Below are 20,467 nucleotides of genomic sequence, written 5' to 3' on the forward strand. Positions count from 1 at the left end.
TCTAACACTTTTTGCACGTTGAGAATCTTCAGCTATCAGCCGTCAAATAACGTTATGCTAGACTCGTTGCGACTCATACGGCCTGAGATTTGGGACCTTGCGCACAAAAGGCTCAATATCTTTTTAGACTATTTGATATTGCTGAGGTAATTAATAAGATGCTGAAGATAATTAATTAATTATTTATTTATTTTTCGTTTATTCAGAGTGTGTATCCTGGACAACCACCGACAGCAGCGCCGCCTCGAGTGTCGTACGCCCAGACGACCCTTCACACAGGCACACCGCCCGGTCATCCATCAGCAGCTGGCAGATATAACATGCCGTGATTGGCGTAATAATTTTAAGTAGACAGCATTTTACACTAATGGGGACGCCAAGGTATTAATTATTGTGGGGATTAGAATCACAGACGAGCTCGGTCTTATATGCCTCACCGCTTCATGTAATCAGGCGAGGCTGGTATTTGGGATCTTTGTTAATTACTACTAAAACGTAGAATTCTGCTCACGAGACCAAGAAAAATGCATTTTAGTTTTTAATTTTCTGGATTTATTAACTAATTGTTGTGTGGTTTGATTTGTTGTTGACATTAAAAGACAAAAGAACATTCATTATCAATGGTTGATACTGAATATTTTTAAAGGTTGTAACTGTTTTGCAAGGTTCAGTGCAGTCTGTATCATAAGTAATAGAACAATTTTTGGACATTAGTTTTGAGCATCTACGTATAGTACACGTAAGTACAAAAGTTGAACAGTATGTGATCAAGAAAAATTTTATTGTGTGCTTTTAGTTCACTACATTAGATTATTGTGATCTCACGAAGAGTATTTCAAGAAAATTATTTTCTCATAATATATAAATATATATGTATAAACCTTCAAAATGTTTGGAAAATAGTGGAAGGGTCATTATGTAAATTTCTCATATTTTGACAGCGATTTTTTTATTCAGTTATTTTTTAATTAACCAAGTTTTCTGTGATGATTGTGTTTGTGACATTATAAGGTTGAAGAGTCGTCGAAATAGAAAAAAAAATAAAGTTTGACGTGCAATAATCCAACAGGAAAGAAAAGCTCAAAATAAGGCAAATGTATAATTCGCCAACATCTGTGTTGGCAGTGTACTCTTTTTATTGGTTTTTAACGAAACCATAATTATAAACCGAGTATAAGACGGAGAGAGTATGCGTCATGTGCATACCCTAGAGGTATTTTACTGATGTTAGTTCCTTCTTGTGGTGAGTTTTCACTAACTTTTCCACAGTTTCTCTAGATTAATCCTGAAATTGGTGCTTGGGGTCCCTGGTTCGATTCCAGTTCGCGCCAAGTGAACTTTGTGGTGGACAAATACCGTGTGCGTGGGTTTTCTCAGGGTTCTCCCGTTTCTTCCCACTCTTCATTCCACTATTTCATTCATTTCTCATCATCACCGTCTTATGTAGCCTAGCGGGCATAACCGTAGGACGTAAAACAGAAGATTTAATTTCATTTTCATAATTCTGAAATTGTGACGAGGAAGCTTTCTTTGACGGAGCTTGCACTGAAACTTATAAATATGAAACAAGAAAAAAAAAACGTTAAAGAATCAGACATACTTAAAAATAATACTGCTGATAACAATCTTAAGTTTTTCGTGAACTTTCTGAGTCACGCCCACCCCACTTATTGAAAACAAAAGTAATGCGTCTAGACATATTGCTGTCAAAAGGTGTTGAACAAGATCGCGCCGGAATCATATTGACTGGCCTGTTGATAATGATCACAAAGATAAGAAAACTAATTAAACTGTTTAAATACTCAAAGTAGGCGTAAAATTACTAGAAAAAATCACACATTGAGGAAATACGACCTTACTATTTTCATGTGAAAAGGTTGCATATAAACTATGGTTCTGAAAAATAAATTGTGTTTTTATGATTGTATCGTGGAGTGGAATAACAAGCTGTAAAGAGTGACACTGTCACTTTTAACTTATGTCATGATATCGAAAATTTTTGTACAAAAATAATTAGAAAACTGTTATTGTATAAAACAATATTTTCTAGAACTTGAGTAATTCCATTCATGTTCAAGTATATTTAAATTCATAAAATAAAAAAAAATACATATACAAAACTGTTTGAGCTGTTGGAATTTGTGTGTAACTTATATTTCCAAATACTTTAGGATTATTGTATGTAACAGGAAAGGGCAAACGTATGGCTAGATGGAGAGAAAATCGAAGATATTAAGACGTTTCCAGAATAGAGCAGGCTAAACAAGCATTCAATAGTAAAAAGATTACTACTAACATCAAGAAATACGTCGTTTGACGTTGTAAACGATTTATTAAGACATTGGTATGGAGCGTGGCGCTTTACGGATCACAGACGTGGACATTGAGGAAACCTGAAATATCCAAGCTGGAAACATCTGAAATGTGGTGAATGCAGAACGCTGCGCATATCATGGACCGAAAGAGAAAGGAATGAAGACTATTAAAGGAAGCTAATGAAGGACGATAGATCATTAAGATAATAGGTAAAAGAAGAAACAGCATGCTTGGCAATCTTATTCGGCACTCCAATTGGATCATTGTGCTGATAGAGGGAACGACAGAAGGAAAACCAGGAAGAGGAAGACCAAGGATAGAATATCTAGATGCAGTTACGAAGAAGAGACCTTATCAAAGTATAAAACAGCTCTCCCAAGGGAGAAAAAAGTTTTAAAATTTCCATGTTACCCACCAACCTATGGTTGAGGTGAACAAGAAAACCTCAGATATGGCCTGGGAAAGTGTGTCCTGACATTTTGTTTTTATGAGCATTTTCTTGGCTGGCTAGGAGCCTCTTCGTGGCTAAGCTGTTAGCATATGGGTCTTTGGTGTGGAAGATCCGGCTTCGATTCCTGGAGTGTGAAACAACGTTGGTAAAAGAAAACCATGGGTTGGCGGAGAATCTAATATCGATTTCATGCATTCTAGGCACTCCATAAATAATACTAATACACAGTATGTCAGAAAAGTAACGGAACTTTTTTCCTTTACAGATAACCACTAGCGCCATCTATTGAGACAACATATCATCGGAAAGCTGGAGATCTGTTGTACAAAACGAGACCACAATCATGGGAACCGATTAACGAGTATCAACGTGAATGTATCTGGTGTCACCTGGTCACAAAAACATGATGGAACAAAGAGCCAATATTAAATTTTGTTTCAAGCTATGTAAAACATTTACACAAACATTGAAAATTATAAAACAAGTGTATGGTGATGACTGCTTATGTTGTACATGTGTTCGAGTGGTATACGGGATTCCGGGACGGTCGGGAGTCCTTGGAAGACGACTCAAAACTAGGCAGACTGAAAAAAAAACATTGCAATGAGTTGGTGGAATAAGAGCGTGACGGTGAGTTACCTAGGTGTTATGGAGCGTTTGTGGAAGCGAATCGTTCGCGTAAGACCTGAGTATCAAGCGCCAGGCAGTTGGTCTTTATTGCACGATAATGCACCATGTCACAGAACCGACGCAGTTCGTGACTGTTTGGATAAAAAAAAAAGTGTGCTTCCACATCCTCCGTATTCGCCTAATTTATCGCCGTGTGACTATTTCCTATTCCCAAAATTAAAATTGGCCATGAAAGGAACATTTAATGACAATGTTACACACGCCCAGTCTGCCGTGACGAGTTTCATTGAGGCGATTCCGAGAAAGGACATTAAAATCTCTATGCTAGCATTGCTTGAACGTGACCAGCGGTGTATTAATGCGGAAGGGATGTATTTTGAATAAAAAGAACTATAATTGGTAAAATGCCTACTTGATTAATTTTTTAAAAAAAATCGTTATTTTTCTGACATACTGTGTAGGTGAAGTCATTGCAGCAGTCATTGAAAACAACTACATTACTTATGAGATGAGATGATTATACTATAAGCACTTTTATAACTTCCTAAATAATAATCCTTTCAGACTCCTTATTTATCCCAATTAGAGAGGTATTAAGGAAGGAAAATTCATACCCTACTGGAAAAAAAATGTGCATGGAAATAAAGCTCAAAATTATCCTTTAAAAATTAGTTTACGCAAAATATTCAGTTGTGCAAATGCGATATTTTGCAGATGGTTTCATTCTGTGTAGTTTATAATGTATCTTCCTATGTAGTATTAACGTAAAGAGAAAATTAACGAAATTTTGTCGTCTGCAGCATTAAGTCTGTTAAATACTTTCGCTATCTTAGTTGTCAGCCTATTGACCTTTATCTATATATTAAAATGCTAGGTTTATATGTTAGTGATCAATAAAAGTTAATATATTTATGGCTAATCCTTTCGACAGTGAGGTCGTGGGGACTATAGGCTCTAGAAAGATGCCGTTTTTACTGATCGACTGCAAATTTTATGTAACTGAACAGTTCTAATTGAATATATATTTTTAAATGGTCATTATTTCTTTATTACATTTTTAAGGCGTACACTGGAAGTGTTGAAATTTGAAAAAAAAATCATATCCTACGAGTTATACATTCCAATATCACATAGTTGAATACAGGGGTTGTATATCCTTCAGACGTTTGTTTCGTGGGCAAATCATAATGAAAAACGAAGGATAATCATTTCTCCAGTCTAAGATGAATCTTTATTGTTTGGAGTGTTTTGCCCGATGAACACCATATATCACTGACATTATAATTAATTGTGTACGTAATGTATTTGCTTATTACACACTGCATGCAAAAAGAAAGAAAGCACTGGTCATACATGAATTAGGAACTCCAACCAGAAGTAAACTGAAATCTTGCAAACGGTGCGATATTGAAAAAAGTAATCAAAAATTTGCTGATTTTTATCAAGACGTCTTTCACTTGTTCTGTAAAGGGACATGTACAGATGTTGTAAGGAATGACAAGGAGATTCATGCTCATATGTAAATGGTGCACTGTGTAGAGAGCGCAGGTTCAGCTAGTGGTGAGGTATTTCTTTAAATGTTTCATTTTAGATTTCTTGTTCAAGTCGATTCAAATATGTATATTCCATTTCTAAGGGTGAGTTTGCATTATATAATACGTAACTTTATTATTACTTAAACTTGGTGTGTGAATATTAGATAATTCATCACAATTTAATTTCCAGACTCATTTGAAAGAGAAAACAATATTAAATTAATAAGTTGGGAAGCAATATGCCTCAGGAACTCAACAGCGTTAATAAAAACTATTTATATGCTAGTCAACTTTGTCTTAGACAGAAGGTTGTTCGTTGTATATCCGACCATTTTCGATTCGGTTGCTGCCACCTGGCGTGTCATGTTGGAACTATGGGTTTGCTGGCGGGAGCAGTGTTGTCTGACCTCGTGGGTGCGTGAGTGTTGGTCAAATGGTTGGTGGCTTTATGGTTGTTATGGGATTCGGACATGAGGGTAAGTTGATGATACGGAAGGTGGACAAAAACGGCAAGATACTTCCAAGAATCCATTCTGACATCTATCATTCGGAAAGGCATCCCACATTTGTATGGAATGGATGCGAACCAGGTAATGATCAATATGGACAAATATCAGGAAATGGCAGAAGAATTAGGAATTCGTATCATTCCGTTTGAAGACATTCCTGTGAAAAGCTCAGATGCCAGTCCAATGATTTTTGCGCATTTGAACTGTTGAAACGACATCTTCAGCATCTCCACCCGCGCACCCTGGATGGTCTGTGAAAAGCTTGCAGGGAGGAATGGAACAGAATTCTCATGCCTGTCCTACGCTGGAGCTTGCTGCATTGGGAATTGCAATGCCGTATGTTGGTCCACAATACTAGGGTTTCACTAGAGCATGATCGGTGGTGGCAGCGCAAAATCTCTTAAGGTGGAGTGCCCGTCAAAAATGGTCGTATGTAAAGCGAACAATCTTCTGTATTCGAAAGTGTAAAATACGGGGTTATTTTAAAGTAAGATCTGTTTTACAATAAAAGCGAAACAAGCAAACTTTTTTAAAAAAATTCTGAATTTACATACAATTGTGATGAGTGATTTTACGTATATTTTTCTACGTGATTTCCTTGTCGGTTTAAACATTTATCGTATTGACCGAATTTGTGGGCACCCTTTCATAAAACTGTGCTGTCTGTCATGATAGTCAGTTATTTACTATTTTTTAATCAGTGTTTAAACGCTTGTCGCCCAGCAGGTTATTCAAACAAGAAGAGGTGGTAGAGCAAAGTCTGGACTGTATGGTGGATGATCATGTTTCTTGCATTTAGGAACCTGATGACTGACTGTATTTCACAGTCGGTGGGCCGTTCGATTCTCATGAACATGATGACCTCACACTACAAAGCCATGAATGCAATGGTCGTTTACTCCTTTAGCCTTTAGGGCAGATCGTATACAAAAAGAAATTCCAGCAGGATATTGGATTATGTGTTGAGGAAGACCGTTAACTCTTTCGTTCCAATTCGGCTTCTTACAGGCGAGGAGACTGTAATATGGTAGAATCCTCGCACGTCATCAACCAGATTCTGGCGCCCTATAAGATTCTGTTTTGGAAGGAAATGAAAGATGTTACAGTTCATGAAGTCCGGTGCATCGAACACCAGATCCAAGGTCTTCACCCATTAAATGTGAACATCAATGCAACTCAATATATGTACTACAAGCTCATTTCAGTATGTTTGATAGAAAAGTATGTAATGCAATTATGGAACATTGAAAATATTAGAATTATGAAAAAGGAGATTCAGAAGTTGAGTAATAATGGGACGGAATGTTAATCAGTCCAAAGCAGGAGGTAATCCGATAAGAAATGATGGTAACACTGTCGGGAAGTTTTTCCGGAACCAAAACAATCATCGGGATCCATGAAGAATTAATCAAACGTTTCTCGGTAGTATTCTGAATTTGATTTTATCCCAAGGCTTTTGACGATTATGCACTGGACACAGTCAAGCTCTTTGTTCTTCTTTTCATTTGGTTCTGTATTTTGGTAAATGCCCACAAAATATTTGTTTATGGATCGGCTGTAATACAGCATGCCATTTTACCAATAGATCAGCTTTCCGAAGAGGCACGGGAGACAAAGAATAAATACATTTTATTTAATCGAGATCACCACTTGGGAAAATCTAGAGCTTTTCGAATCTAGATCACTCAATATGCTCCTGGTTGCTTCTGATCCATTTATATCGAGGGGGGTGCGGTGGCTCAGTGGTAGAGCGTTCACCTCTGGTGCTTGGGGTCCCGGGTTCGATCCCAGCCCCCGCCAAGTGAACTTTGTGGTGGACAAACACCGTGCTCGTGGGTTTTCTCGGGGTACTCCCGTTTCCTCCCACTTTCTTCATTCCACCATTTCACTCATCTCTCATCATCGTCTCCTTTAGCCTAACCGGCATAACCGCGGGACGTAAAACTCGCCGGTTTCATTTCATTTTTCCATTTATATCGAGTATTAGGCTAATGATCATGTCACAAAAGCCGTTGCTTGTCAGAAGCACGACTGCTGTTGAGAAAGCCGAAACATGCTGGTGAAGTTAATGCTGTGGATTAATTATAGCGTTAAAGACTTTTGAATCTTTATTTTAGTTTATCGTTCCACGTTTATGATCCGAGGGTGAGGGAGACGATCATAATGATAACGAACAAAATGAAATGAAGAAAGAGAGGAAACGATTCTCGAAAAAACTTATTCCAAATATAAACGACATTTGTCGATTTTTGAGAAATGACTTGTACAATCCGCGGCAAAAAAACCTGCAACATTAGGATGTAAGTTTATTGTGGAACGAATCACGCCAGGATAAACCTCGGCCTCCTCCCGTACACACTTATTTTGGAGCAAAAGACTTCGTCATTTCACAATAAACTTATATGCTCATGGTGCAGGTTTTTTGCCGCGGATTGTTCAAGCTTGTAGAATTGTCAATGAGATTTTGTGGAGTCTTTGGTTCGATCCAGCTCCCACCAAGTGAATTTTGTGGTGGACAAACACCATGCGCTTAGTTTCTCCCGTTTCCTCCCACTTTCGTCACTCCACCATTATCATCTATCTCAATATCACGGTCTCCCTTAATCCCAGTACATAAGCGTGGGACGTTAAACTAAAAAAGCGTCGTTTTGTGAAAATTATCCGGAGAATCTAACCCTTCTGAATTTTTCCCAGAGAAATGACATAAGTTACCATAGTGGCCTACAGAAGTGTTGTTAAAATATTGATGAATGAAATATGTAAAGTTTTTAACCCTTTATTTGCCACTGGTGCTCTGAAGCAGCATCGCATTCTATTGCGTTATCCGCACGAATTATAACTTCAGTGATCATTTAATTGGCATTATTGCTTTCATACAATATTCATATACATGATTTGCGGGTCGCTTCTTTAGATACTTCTAGTTCTAATCTTCGTCAACAGGGGACAGTCAAATTTAGTATTGTATAAGCGTTATCTCCTACGTTCAGCGAAAGTTTTTTTTTCTTGCTCTGTAGGAAGATAATTCAACGAAACTGTTGCTAATTATTGAGTGTATTCTTATGATATTTGACCATAATAGGCAGGACCGGCGAGAGGGGAAGGCAGGAGGGGCCAGAGCCCTGGGGCCCACGACCTCAAAGGGGGCCCGGCGGCCGAGGATAAAGAATTACTAAATGTTGTATATTCTTATTCAGTTCGCTTCCAATCAGTGCGCTCTTTGGGTAACAATTTTTGTGTATTGTGGTCTTGCAAAGAAATGACAGGTGACTAGATCCAAGAACAAGCAGCTGCACTAGTCCAGCGATATCCAAAAGATTTAGGAGATGATCTTTCTGATGAACTGCATTCCCGGCGGGAGCTCATGTGGTTCGGATTCCACGTTAATCAGTAGGTCCACGTCTCATATAGCCTCGCTGCTGAACGGGACGCTAAACTAAAATCAACTCAACTCTGATGAACTGCATAGCCTGAAATTGATATATTCGGCCAATTTTGGTAAGAGAACGCTTTCACCATGAGATCTCCTAAATACCATCAAAACTTTGAATCTAGAAACTTTATTTCGAAATCCGACATTGGCCCTTCGTATATTCGCCACAATCCCTGCTACCGTTGCTAGTGCAGAGCGCTCTTTCTCTCTGTTAAATAGAGTAAAAAATGTTTTACGCTCTACAATGTGTCAAGACAGATTATCAAGCTTAGGCTTGTTGGCAGTGGAGACAGAACTTGTCAAGTGTACCAAACTGGATGCTATCATTGATGAATTCGCCCTGAAAAACGCCATAAAGGGAATCTTGTTGTAACTATACGTAGAAAGGGATACATTGTAACTGTAACAGTTGTCTAGTAGTAATAATAAATTTCTCTTACAGACAATTACTATTAATATCACATTATTAATCACATTATAGTTAATTTGAGCAATATTTCATTGAAATAACTAAATTAGGCCTAATGCCTCATGTCTCTAGTTAAGGAAGACTAACTGCATATCTTACTTCTATATAATTATTTATAGCAACAATTTGTGCAAAGATATTCATAGTACAGGGTAGGTTGGATGGTTGAGAACATTTACTTTCTCAATTTTCATTAACTATTTAATACGTTCTTTTTGTATTTCCTTCACAAATTAATTTGTATTGGGCATTTGATTGAGCATTGGGGGAGAACTTTTGCTATTACAAATAGATAAGTTACTTTTTTTCTGTATTTTGATACCATTGTATTAAATATATTATTTTTTTATTCATTTTAGTTTTCAAGCCTTCAAAATTCTTACAACCAACAAGTATAGGATCTAAACAAAATCATAAATAGTGAATTAATGAGGTTATTATTTTTTTTTCAGCGAACAGTGAACATAGGCTAGGTTCAGAGTTCTTATTAATCACTTATTTGGAGATATAGCAATACTGTTTGACATGTAAATTAAACGCATTAATGGTCTAATAAAGAGTTCAAAATAAGCTCTAATGTTCATTTTAGTTTACCTCCGTCCAAAGTGGTAAGTACGTAAAAAGTCATAAGGGAACATGTAAGGGGCCCGGGATTGCTCAGCCCCGGGGCCCGCGACCGCTCTCGCCGGCCCTGATAATAGGGCAATGCTGTTCAACAGCTACACATAAGACCTATTTTATGGCAATGTTGCTTGAAATAAACATCCTGTATTTTGTAATCAAAGTACAAAAATACTTTTAAAATTGCGAAATTATGATCAGGAAGACATGGTTCAACCATAAAAGCAAACTAAATATTTTAATGGTAATGCTATCAATCCTTTGCCAATTAAAGGGTTAAAGATTGTCTGAAGCAACTGAAAAGATCATATCGATGTTTAGTAACACGGCGTATAGCCAGGGGCGCCCGAAGAAAATTTTCTAGGGGGCCCATCTCCATGGTTTCTATATAATGTCTGGTGTCTCTGATACTTAATATACGTGGTTCGCTATATTATGTATATATTTTCGTGTGCCAAGGAGGCGCGGGCCCCACCCTACCCCCTTCGGGCACCCATACGTATAGCGTATAACATTTGGCACATTTTGCAATGTGTAGACGGTTATTCTATTAGCTGTACGAACAGACAGCTGGTGCTTATGTTGCAAATTAGGTGAATTTGAGCAAGTGTTGTTTTCCATACCGCTACACATGTTCATTGTTTGAAGGGGAAAAAAATGGATGTGGAGGAACAGCAGAAATTTTGTTGTTTAATTAAAAGAAAAGAACTAGCAGTCTTCAGCAGGAAGAGAAACGAAGAAGAATGCCTGGGAAAATCGACAGTATACAGATGGTTCAGAGTTTGTGAACGGTCGTGAGTCCCTTGCTTAAATCCCACAATTACTACATGCAATTACTGTAATAGTGCATATCGATATTAAAAGCGATATTATATGGAACGATAGACCCTCAACAAACGATAGAACAGTGCTGCAGACATAGAGGAAATATATGACACGAATATAATCTAATATGTACAGTAAACTAATAATTGAGGGTTGCACAACGATAATGGCAGACCACATACATCCAATCAGTTTATTCTGATGTTGCTGGAATGTTACAACTAGAGACAGAACGTTTAGGCACTAAAAACCTGGAAAATAGCCCGACAAATAGGCACTTAATTTAAAAAAAAATAGGCACTAAAATGTAATTCGAAATACTGAAGATAAATGCTCAATACAAATGAAAAATAAATTCAAGTCATAGCTAATGTTCAAAGAATACAGAAATATACTTTGTTAATATCTGCTTTTACTGTATATATAAAAAACAAAGCTTGACATGTATTCTATGTATATTTGATAAATACATTCTATACAACACTTTACACATCACAGTCCAAAATTTTATAGCACTTTATCAGTATACACAGCAGTCCAAAGTTTTACAGAACTTTATCAGTACATATAGCAGTCCAAAGTGTTACGGCATTGTATCACTACAAACAGCATTTATATTTCTCGGAAGAGCCAGAATCCTTTCTTGAAATACTGAGTTATATATTTTTCCCAATAAAATCTTATTTTGAAGAAAATGCGTAGAATAGGCAATATTAGGCACTAAAGCAATTATTTAGGCATGAATGGGTGAAATAGGCAAAATAAAATTGAGTTAAATTGAAATTATAATCTCCCATATAAACTTCAAAATGTTATTTTTTTAAATCATATCTTTAATATTTAAAAAGTAGGCATTTTGCCTAACGTCCGGTCTCTAGCCACAACCTTCATACTGTATAAAGTACCGATTTGTCGCCAGGTGACTTTTGGCTGTTTGCTAATTCTAAAAAGCAATTAACTGGAACAAAATTTGCGACTGCTCAACAACTCATAGCAGTTTCTTACGAGTTCTAAGAAACATATTGCCCAAAAATAATTCCAGAAGACATTTGAAAACTGTCGGAAGCCCTGAGTCACTTGCATTCGATTCAATGAAAATACTGCAAGAAAGATTATAACTTTTTTTATTAAGGCATGTATCTCTCTTCTTTTAATAATATCTTAGTTGTTTGGGACACCTTTGGTGGGCGAAATCGTTAGTCATTTGCGAGAAAATAGTAACTTTTGATTTTCAGCCTCCAGGAAACTGTTCTTGTTTTTGGTAGTAGGAAGCAGTGGCGGTTCCAGGGGGAGCGATCGGGGCGATCTCCCCCCCCCCCACCGAAGAGAAAATTTTTTAAAATAAAACTCATCCCAGAGTTTGAAGCTCTTAAACGTAGCTCCAATAGCAGTATGACAACCCACCGCCTCCCCCCCAGAAGTCGGTCCAGGATCCGCCCCTGGCAGGAAGAAAGTTCGACTCTCCTTAGGAACCTTATAAAATCCTTAAGTTTAAAATTTGGTGCAGGTACGTTGAAATGTGCGGCGTCTAGGCCTATATGTATGGCGTGTGTAGCCCTATATATCAGGACAAACGAATAGATGGACATACCTTCAAAAATAACTTGTTCATCAGGGGCGTCATTTTGGAAGGGAGGGCACGGAGAGGCAATTGCCCCTCGTCCTGGGTTGAGAAACACAAAGTTTTTGACAAAAAAAAGATAATCCCGTTAAGAACGGGATGGCTTCTCATCCTAACGTAGCTTTTCTTATTTCAATAGGCTGTTTTCAAAATTAATTACTTTTTATTCTTATACAGGTAAAACACCATGTTTCCGAATTGAGTTGATTTTAACTTTCAACAGCGAGGCTATATGAGATGGGACATACTGATTAACGTGGAAACCGAACCATATGAGCTCCCGCCGAGAATTGAACCCCGGTCTCCCACGCCAACGGCGCCCATATTTCCGAATTCATTGATAAAATGGAGCACTGTGGCCCAGTGGTAGAGCGTTTACCTCTGGTGCGTGAGGTCCCTGGTTCTATCCCCGGCCAAGTAAGTTTGTAGTGGACAACATCGTGTCCGAGGGTTCTCTCGCGGTACTCCCACATATCCATTCCACCAATTCTTCCATCATCATTCACTTGCTTTAATCACCCTTAGCCTAACAGACATAATCGTGGGACGTTAAACTCAAAGATTTAAGTTTCTTCCTTAATTTTCTTGATAAGTTGAGGCTCAAAATTTGATTCATGTCACTGCTTTTTTGTTGCCATAGCCTTTTCTTGATAATATTGGGAATTTCTAAACTGTATAGTTTCATGAACTACAGACCACAAAAGTGAAATTTAAGAAAATATTAAGAAACAAACAACTAAAAAGAGAAAGTTGGAGTAAGAAGAAAAATGTGCTTCTTCGTTGAATGCTAGTGGCATCTGGTGAGATTGAGTAGAACTTAGTGAGAACGAGTTTTAACGAGTTGCTTGGTCAGCCAAGATTCAACTAGTTCAGCTTTCAACCACTAGGTGGCATACAGGAGAAAACGTTCGAAGCAAAGGGTCCGTAAAAAAAATATACAACTTTGGAAAATGCTTTAAAAAAAAAGAGCAGAAAATAATTTTAAAACGTGTTAAAAGAAACAGAAAGTGACTTAAAAGTTATTATTATCAATAAAACTTTGTAGTCTACTCCAACAGAAACTAATGTCTATTACAAACAAATTGCCACTGGTGGTACCAATTTTATAATAGTTATTACGTTGTTTACCCTGGCACAGATTTAAAACAATATTGACCACAGTAGTTTTGTAGCGCTCTTTAAAATTATTTCCTGCCTTTTGTTTTTTTAAGTCACTTATCTTTAAAGTTCGCTTCGGTAGTCACTACCTTGCTATAAAATGGGCCGGCCTACGAAACATACATGAATAGTTTGTTCTTAAAACCTGACAACCCGTTACTGAATTATACGTAAACGGGACTACACATAATCAACACTGGGTGTTTCAAAACAACACCGACAACGTTTGGGAGGTAATTCCTGACACCAAGGAAAAACAAAAAGTATAGACCAATCTCGGTGCACAAATGCTTCTTTTCGAAGTTATAGGCTGCCGAAAACATGAAAAAATGGACTTTAAAGGTTCATAGCTTCAAAACTGTGGAACCTACCGTAGTCGGGTTAAGACTTCACTTAGGAACTAATATGTGCCCTATCCAAATATCCATGTTTCAGAATCCTGAGGTACTTCCGCAACAATTTTTATAGAGGGAGTTTGGCTACGGGCATATAATTTAAGTAATTCTGAAACATGGATATTTGGATAGGGCACATACTAGTTCCGAAGTGAAGTATTGAGCTGACTACGGTAGATCCCATATTTTTGAAGCTATGGACCTTAAAAGTTCATTTTTTCATGTTTTTGATAGCCTTTTAACTCCGAAAGGAAGCATTTGTGCACCCAGGTTGGTCTATACTTTTTATTTTGGTGTCAGGAATCACCTCCCAAACGTTGTCGGTGTCGTTTTGAAACATCCTGTATATTAAAATGTTAGGTTTATATGTTTGAGATAAAGAAAAGTTTATATGTTTGTGGCTAATCCTTTCGACACTGAGTTCTTGCGGACCATAGACTCTAAAAAGACGGCGTTTTTACTGATCGATTGCAAATTTTGTGTAGACTGTTCAGTCTAATTGAATATTTAAAAAAAAAAAAAAAAACTTTATTTCTTTATTACACTTTTAGGGGCATACTGGAAGTGTTGAAATTTAAAAAAATGAAGCATCGTACCCTACGAGTTATACATGTCAACACCACACAATTGTACACGGCGGTAATATATTTCTCAGGCGTTTGTTTCATGGCCAAATGACCATGAAAAACGAAGGATAACCATGTCTTTTTTTTTTTTTTTAAATAATCCTCGATTTTCAAATAATCCTTTCTCGTCTCGTCTTGATTCTCGGAAAGTTTTTCTCGTGTACGAAATGTATGCTCTGATTCTCTTCTTAACTTCGTCTAGAAGTTGTTAAGAGTCCTTCTGTATCACGAGAGGTCCTCCGAAGTGTGTGTTATAAAAATATTTATTACTGGAATGTATTGTGTAAGTACTTGCCTATTTATAAAACGTTCATAAGTACTCTTCATTGTGTTAATACAATCACTTTATCAATTTATAGTTGTTATCCTATGATTAATGTAACGCTAAAACAGTACCTGAGCTCTAAGACTTGGGTGAACTACTATTGCCCACAAGATTCACAAATTTCTTCTCGTACCTCGAATTGATCCTCTCATCTCGACTGTTGTCTAGTTTCAAGGAAGACGCAGGCGCCTAGCCAAGGATGGATCCGGGGGGTCCGGATCCTCCCTTAGGAACCAGAAATGAAAAAATAAGGAAGGATAAAACAAAAAGAAACGAGAAAAAGAAGAATCAGCGTTAAAAATATAAAGCTACAACAAGTCAGTAGCGTAGCAGCTGCCCCCGCAGTGCGGGGGGCCCCGACGTTTAGGGGGCCCCGAAGTCTTGCGATGATTAAAGAAGTAGAACTTCAATCTTACTTCTATCGGCTTTACAACTAGGGTCCCTCCTCTATACTTTGCGGGGGGGGCACAAAACTGTGCTACGCCACTGCAACAAGTGTTTGGTTACTCTTTCTTCTGAGGAGCTTTCTGTGAAGGAAACGGAAGGGGGGAGTTCAAAATGAATATTATTGTAATGGAGCATTCCGAATTTCATCTATCTCCATGCTATTGCTTGGACTACAAATGACGATCGATAAACCGGTTCGGTAAGATAGACTCTACCGAACAGGTAGAACTTAAGAAATGCCTAAAATACCAATAATATGAACCTGGCAACATAGATTCCAGTTACACTTGCTAAAGAAATTTTCAATTTCGCGGCAACACTAATCCATTTTATAGGATATCTTTACTGCCGAAAGAGATCTCGTTGCTATCCTTGACTGCATTAAACGAAAATAAGGAAGAAAAGGAAAGAAGCAAGAACTGAGTTCGAATGACCTCGGAAAACTATATCTTTTTCAATACTTTTTATATTCTTTTACTCGAGATTTCTTCATAATTTGTTATTAAAATAATTACTAACATATCCTCAGTTTATTGTCCTAACAAATCAATATTAGTATGTTGCCAGTAAAATATTTAGATTAATTTAGCCCCTGGTGTGTAACCACAGTTTTTCATGTCATGCCCTCCTCCCCATTACGAAATCTTGGCTAAACGAACTAATATATATTGCCAGTAAAATAGTATAGAATGATCGAGCCTCTGGCGTGATACCCACAGTATTTCGTCACGGACCCCCCTTATTACGAAATCCTGGCTACGTGCCTGGAAGACGACACGATAAATTTCTTGTCTTGTGTGCAAAACTATTATCTACTTTACGAGTAAAGAGCATTATTATATACCAGATCTTTATGAAGTCCATACATGCTTGATAAGTACATTGAATATATAGCATCTTAATCACTAACTACTTTCAACCAGGATTCTGCGACTACATTTTTTAAAAATCCAAGCGATAGCACTGCGTAATTCATGTGCATGTTAGTATTAGTATTACAAATAAATTTGGTTCACATTGGAAATTCTTTTGGTGGATTCTCCCTCAATTTTTCTTCAAATTCTTGAATGCTGCTCTGAATATCATCGGCGCTTTCTTCAATTGTATCTGGCAACCCTAGGAACTTGGCACACTTGCCCTTCTTCATTCCGCCATCCACCCAGTCCCATTTGTGAGCATAATCCACAGCATCTTTTGTGCCTTTAAAGTACTTTTGGCCCGCCTTGACTTGTAGCTGAAAGATATTTTTTTTCCCTTAATTTTTAACCACAAGTTTGATGAAAAAATATGTAATATTTTAAACTTACAAACTATATTACATGCAAAAATGGGAAAACTTTGAGAATAGCTGTCTATCCATTCGTCTGTCAGCAGGTATCGGAGCAAAGACGGTAAGAGAGAGCAAAATTTGTCTTTAAACAGGGTGGGTCAAAAGTCCTTGGACATCCTTATACTTTGAAGCCGGTAAGGAACAGGCGAAAAGTGAGTAGGGAAGCTGATATTGAGTGAGGGTACGCAACTATTGCGGTGTATGTCAATCATGGCTGCCACCTTGGATTCAAGTCGATTTTCTTAAAATGAAAGGGAGCTCACGAATTCATTGGTATAAGTGTGTTTTGTCAATGCTGCAGAGTTGGAGTTGTGAAGGCCCAAAGGTGGAAAATGACGTTGAAACTGGCATAATCTCACTGTTGCAGGTGATCTAATATGGGCTACATTGAAACTGACAGAATCTCTCTTCCTTGCAGATGATCTAAAATGGGTCTGATAAAGGCACAGGAGGTGGAAATCATTCTTATATCCGTGGAACGCAGTTGCCGAGAAATTTCAGATGACAACAGACGGCACCTGGCGACGGCCGCGGTGGCTCAGCGGTAGAGTGTTCACCTTTAGTGCATGGGGCCCCTGGTTCGACTCCAGCTCCCGCCAAATGAGCTTTGTGGTGGACAAACACCGTGTGCTTGGGTTTTTGTCAGGGATCTCTCATTTCATCCCACATTCTTCATTCCACCATTTCATTCGTTTCTCACCATCACCGTCTTTTTTTTTTAGCCTAGCCGGCATAATAGTGTGACGTAAAACTTAAAGATTTCATTTCATTTTAACAGACGGCACCTAGAGAGAGAACCGGTATCGCTCAGCACAGTCGGACATGTGATCACTAAATTCCAGGAGACTGGCTCTGTTGAAGACAGGTCATGTAGTGGGCGACCAAAAAATGTTATCACTGAGGAAACAGCAACGGGGTGGCGAAACCCAGACCTGATGACCTGTATAAAAGGCGTGACCCAAGTAACTCATGACCCTTGTCATCACTCCCAATAGCAGCAATACTATATTAATGGTAAAAGACACAAGACTTTAATTTTTAGTAAATTAGCTGAATTAAAATTTACTAATAAGTACTTGTATATGGTTACATGAGGTGATTTATTATTATTATTATTATTATTATTATTATTATTATTATTATTATTATTATTATTATTATTATTATTATTATTATTATTATTACCTGACCAGTGAACAGTGCGGGCGGCCAGTTTTGGAACTAAAATACAAACAACAGTGTTTCTAACCAGATTACTTGTAATTAATCTATCACAGTTATTTTTGTCCTGTTCATAATAAACCACTTCACGAAGGCAAACACTATTTCAAAAGTTATGTAAGTTATTTCCAGAACATTTTAAAGGACTTGCAAACAAAATACATGCAACCTCCATATTAATTTGGTAATAACTTGCGAATAAATTAACCTCAGTGTTGTACAAAGAAACACTAAGAATTTTCGTAGCATTCAAGTGTAAGGAATTCCTACTTCTCCTGTTAACAAAACCTCGAAGTTCATCTTTGTGAATCAAAGTTATATTTTGACAACTGTGCTTTCATTGTTTAAAGCAAGTCCATTAGCCCTTTAAAGAAAATGAAGGAAAAATTCTTCTTCATCTCCTTTTTCCCAAAAGGTTTATATTTAAAAAAAAAAAAAAAAATGAGATGAAATTTCTTTAGTTTAACGTCCCATGATTATGCTCTTTATGCTAAAGGGGACAGATGACAAATGAAAGTGAAGGATTGTAAAATTAATTTTTGGGCTCTCATTGGGATATCAACCCAGAACAACATACAGTAAAGGCACATGTGCTAGCCAATAGACCAACGAGAAGGACTTCCACAGTTCTCGAGTGTAAACGTATCAGAATTCTTCCTTGGTTAAAACTCGTGAAAATAATTTATTTGTCAACCGATAAACGTACACTTAAAAGAAGCACAAGAATCGCGAGCCTTAACTTGATTTAAACTTACAGTTACAAGGTAAACCTATTGCGCAAGTCTCTAAGCTATTAATCTTTTAGTCACTGGCATCGTCATTCCTGCGTTTTACAGGTTGCACCTGCTCTACAATGAAATCGAATAAAACGTAATCAATTTATATACACATTTACATGCTATGTTGTCTTTACATTGTTAATTTCCGTGCATATGTCATTATACACAATACATCTACATTATAGCAGGAATGATGAACCATTCCTGCATTCAATTACTACTATATAGTTTACGGCGTTCTTTATTGAGCGCAAACAAATAGGCTACTCAATAACATATAAACTGCAACTTTCAAAAATCGTTGGATACACTGCAGAGTGACGCTCTCCGCTCCCCTGTCCCACCACGCTTAGCTAGAAACTGATGTAAACACAACTGCAGCGCCATCCTCCAAAAACCGCACTAATATCCTGGTCAGGTAATATTCATCCTGAACTCTAATGAAAAATAAATTTCGACCGAATAGCTCTTTCCAAGAGGGCACTCACAATTTTTTGATGGGAGGGGTGCAAGCTTTTGGGGCTTCCAATACAACAAGCCACTAGGTCTATATAATATTCAACGGGTATTATTCTGTACCCGAAAGGATGATAAGTAATTGTAAAATACTTCCACTTATATTTCCATGGGAAAAATGATAGAATTAGATTGTTTATAAAAGAGAAAAAGTACAAATGAAGTGTAAGATCAAATTTTCATGTTACATCAATCATTTCCCTGTTAAACAAGTATAGTTTTATTATAGTATTATAGTATAGGTTATACTTCCATCTATATTTTTAGGAAATAATGATAGAACTAGATTGTTTTTTATAAGAGAAAGAGTACAGATGAAGTGTAAGATCAAATGTTCATGTTACATCAATCATTTCCCTGTTAAACAAGTAGAGTTTTATTATAGTATTATAGTATAGGTTATACTTCCATCTATATTTTTAGGAAATAATGATAGAACTAGATTGTTTTTATAAGAGAAAGAGTACAGATGAAGTGTAAGATCAAATGTTCATGTTACATCAATCATTTCCCTGTTAAACAAGTATAGTTTTATTATAGTATTATAGTATAGGTTATACTTCCATCTATATTTTTAGGAAATAATGATAGAACTAGATTGTTTTTATAAGAGAAAGAGTACAGATGAAGTGTATGATCAAATGTTCATGTTACATCAATCATTTCCCTGTTAAACAAGTAGAGTTTTATTATAGTATTATAGTATAGGTTATACTTCCATCTATATTATTAGGAAATAATGATAGAACTAGATTGTTTTTATAAGAGAAAGAGTACAGATGAAGTGTAAGATCAAATGTTCATGTTACATCAATCATTTCCCTGTTAAACAAGTAGAGTTTTATTATAGTATTATAGTATAGGTTATACTTCCATCTATATTATTAGGAAATAATGATAGAACTAGATTGTTTTTAAAAGAGAAAGAGCACAGATGAAGTGTAAGATCAAATTTTCATGCTACATCAATCATTTCCCTGTTAAACAAGTATAGTTTTATTATAGTATTATAGTATAGGTTATACTTCCATCTATATTTTTAGGAAATAATGATAGAACTAGATTGTTTTTATAAGAGAAAGAGTACAGATGAAGTGTAAGATCAAATGTTCATGTTACATCAATCATTTCCCTGTTAAACAAGTAGAGTTTTATTATAGTATTATAGTATAGGTTATACTTCCATCTATATTTTTAGGAAATAATGATAGAACTAGATTGTTTTTATAAGAGAAAGAGTACAGATGAAGTGTAAGATCA

At 36.8% G+C, this 20,467-nt stretch overlaps 2 protein-coding genes across 3 annotated transcripts in view; one reads left to right on the plus strand and one right to left on the minus strand.

Annotated features, from left to right (window-relative positions):
* Positions 1-1,680, plus strand: part of LOC145663861 (uncharacterized) — a 39,638-nt gene extending 37,958 nt beyond the window's left edge. For both annotated transcript variants that reach the window (XM_081729988.1, XM_081729987.1), the window contains exon 10: positions 207-1,680. In XM_081729988.1, coding sequence (XP_081586114.1) covers positions 207-329 — 123 coding nt within the window. In that variant the 3' untranslated portion in view covers positions 330-1,680. The remainder of the gene's footprint in view (positions 1-206) is intronic.
* A 14,043-nt stretch (positions 1,681-15,723) lies between these two features.
* Positions 15,724-20,467, minus strand: part of LOC145663864 (uncharacterized) — a 49,138-nt gene continuing 44,394 nt past the window's right edge. The window contains exon 3 of the mRNA XM_081729995.1: positions 15,724-16,595. Coding sequence (XP_081586121.1) covers positions 16,374-16,595 — 222 coding nt within the window. The 3' untranslated portion in view covers positions 15,724-16,373. The remainder of the gene's footprint in view (positions 16,596-20,467) is intronic.

The sequence above is a fragment of the Thermobia domestica genome, chromosome 11 (assembly GCF_964235325.1).
Source record: "Thermobia domestica chromosome 11, izTheDome1.hap1.1, whole genome shotgun sequence".
Taxonomy (NCBI): domain Eukaryota; kingdom Metazoa; phylum Arthropoda; class Insecta; order Zygentoma; family Lepismatidae; genus Thermobia; species Thermobia domestica.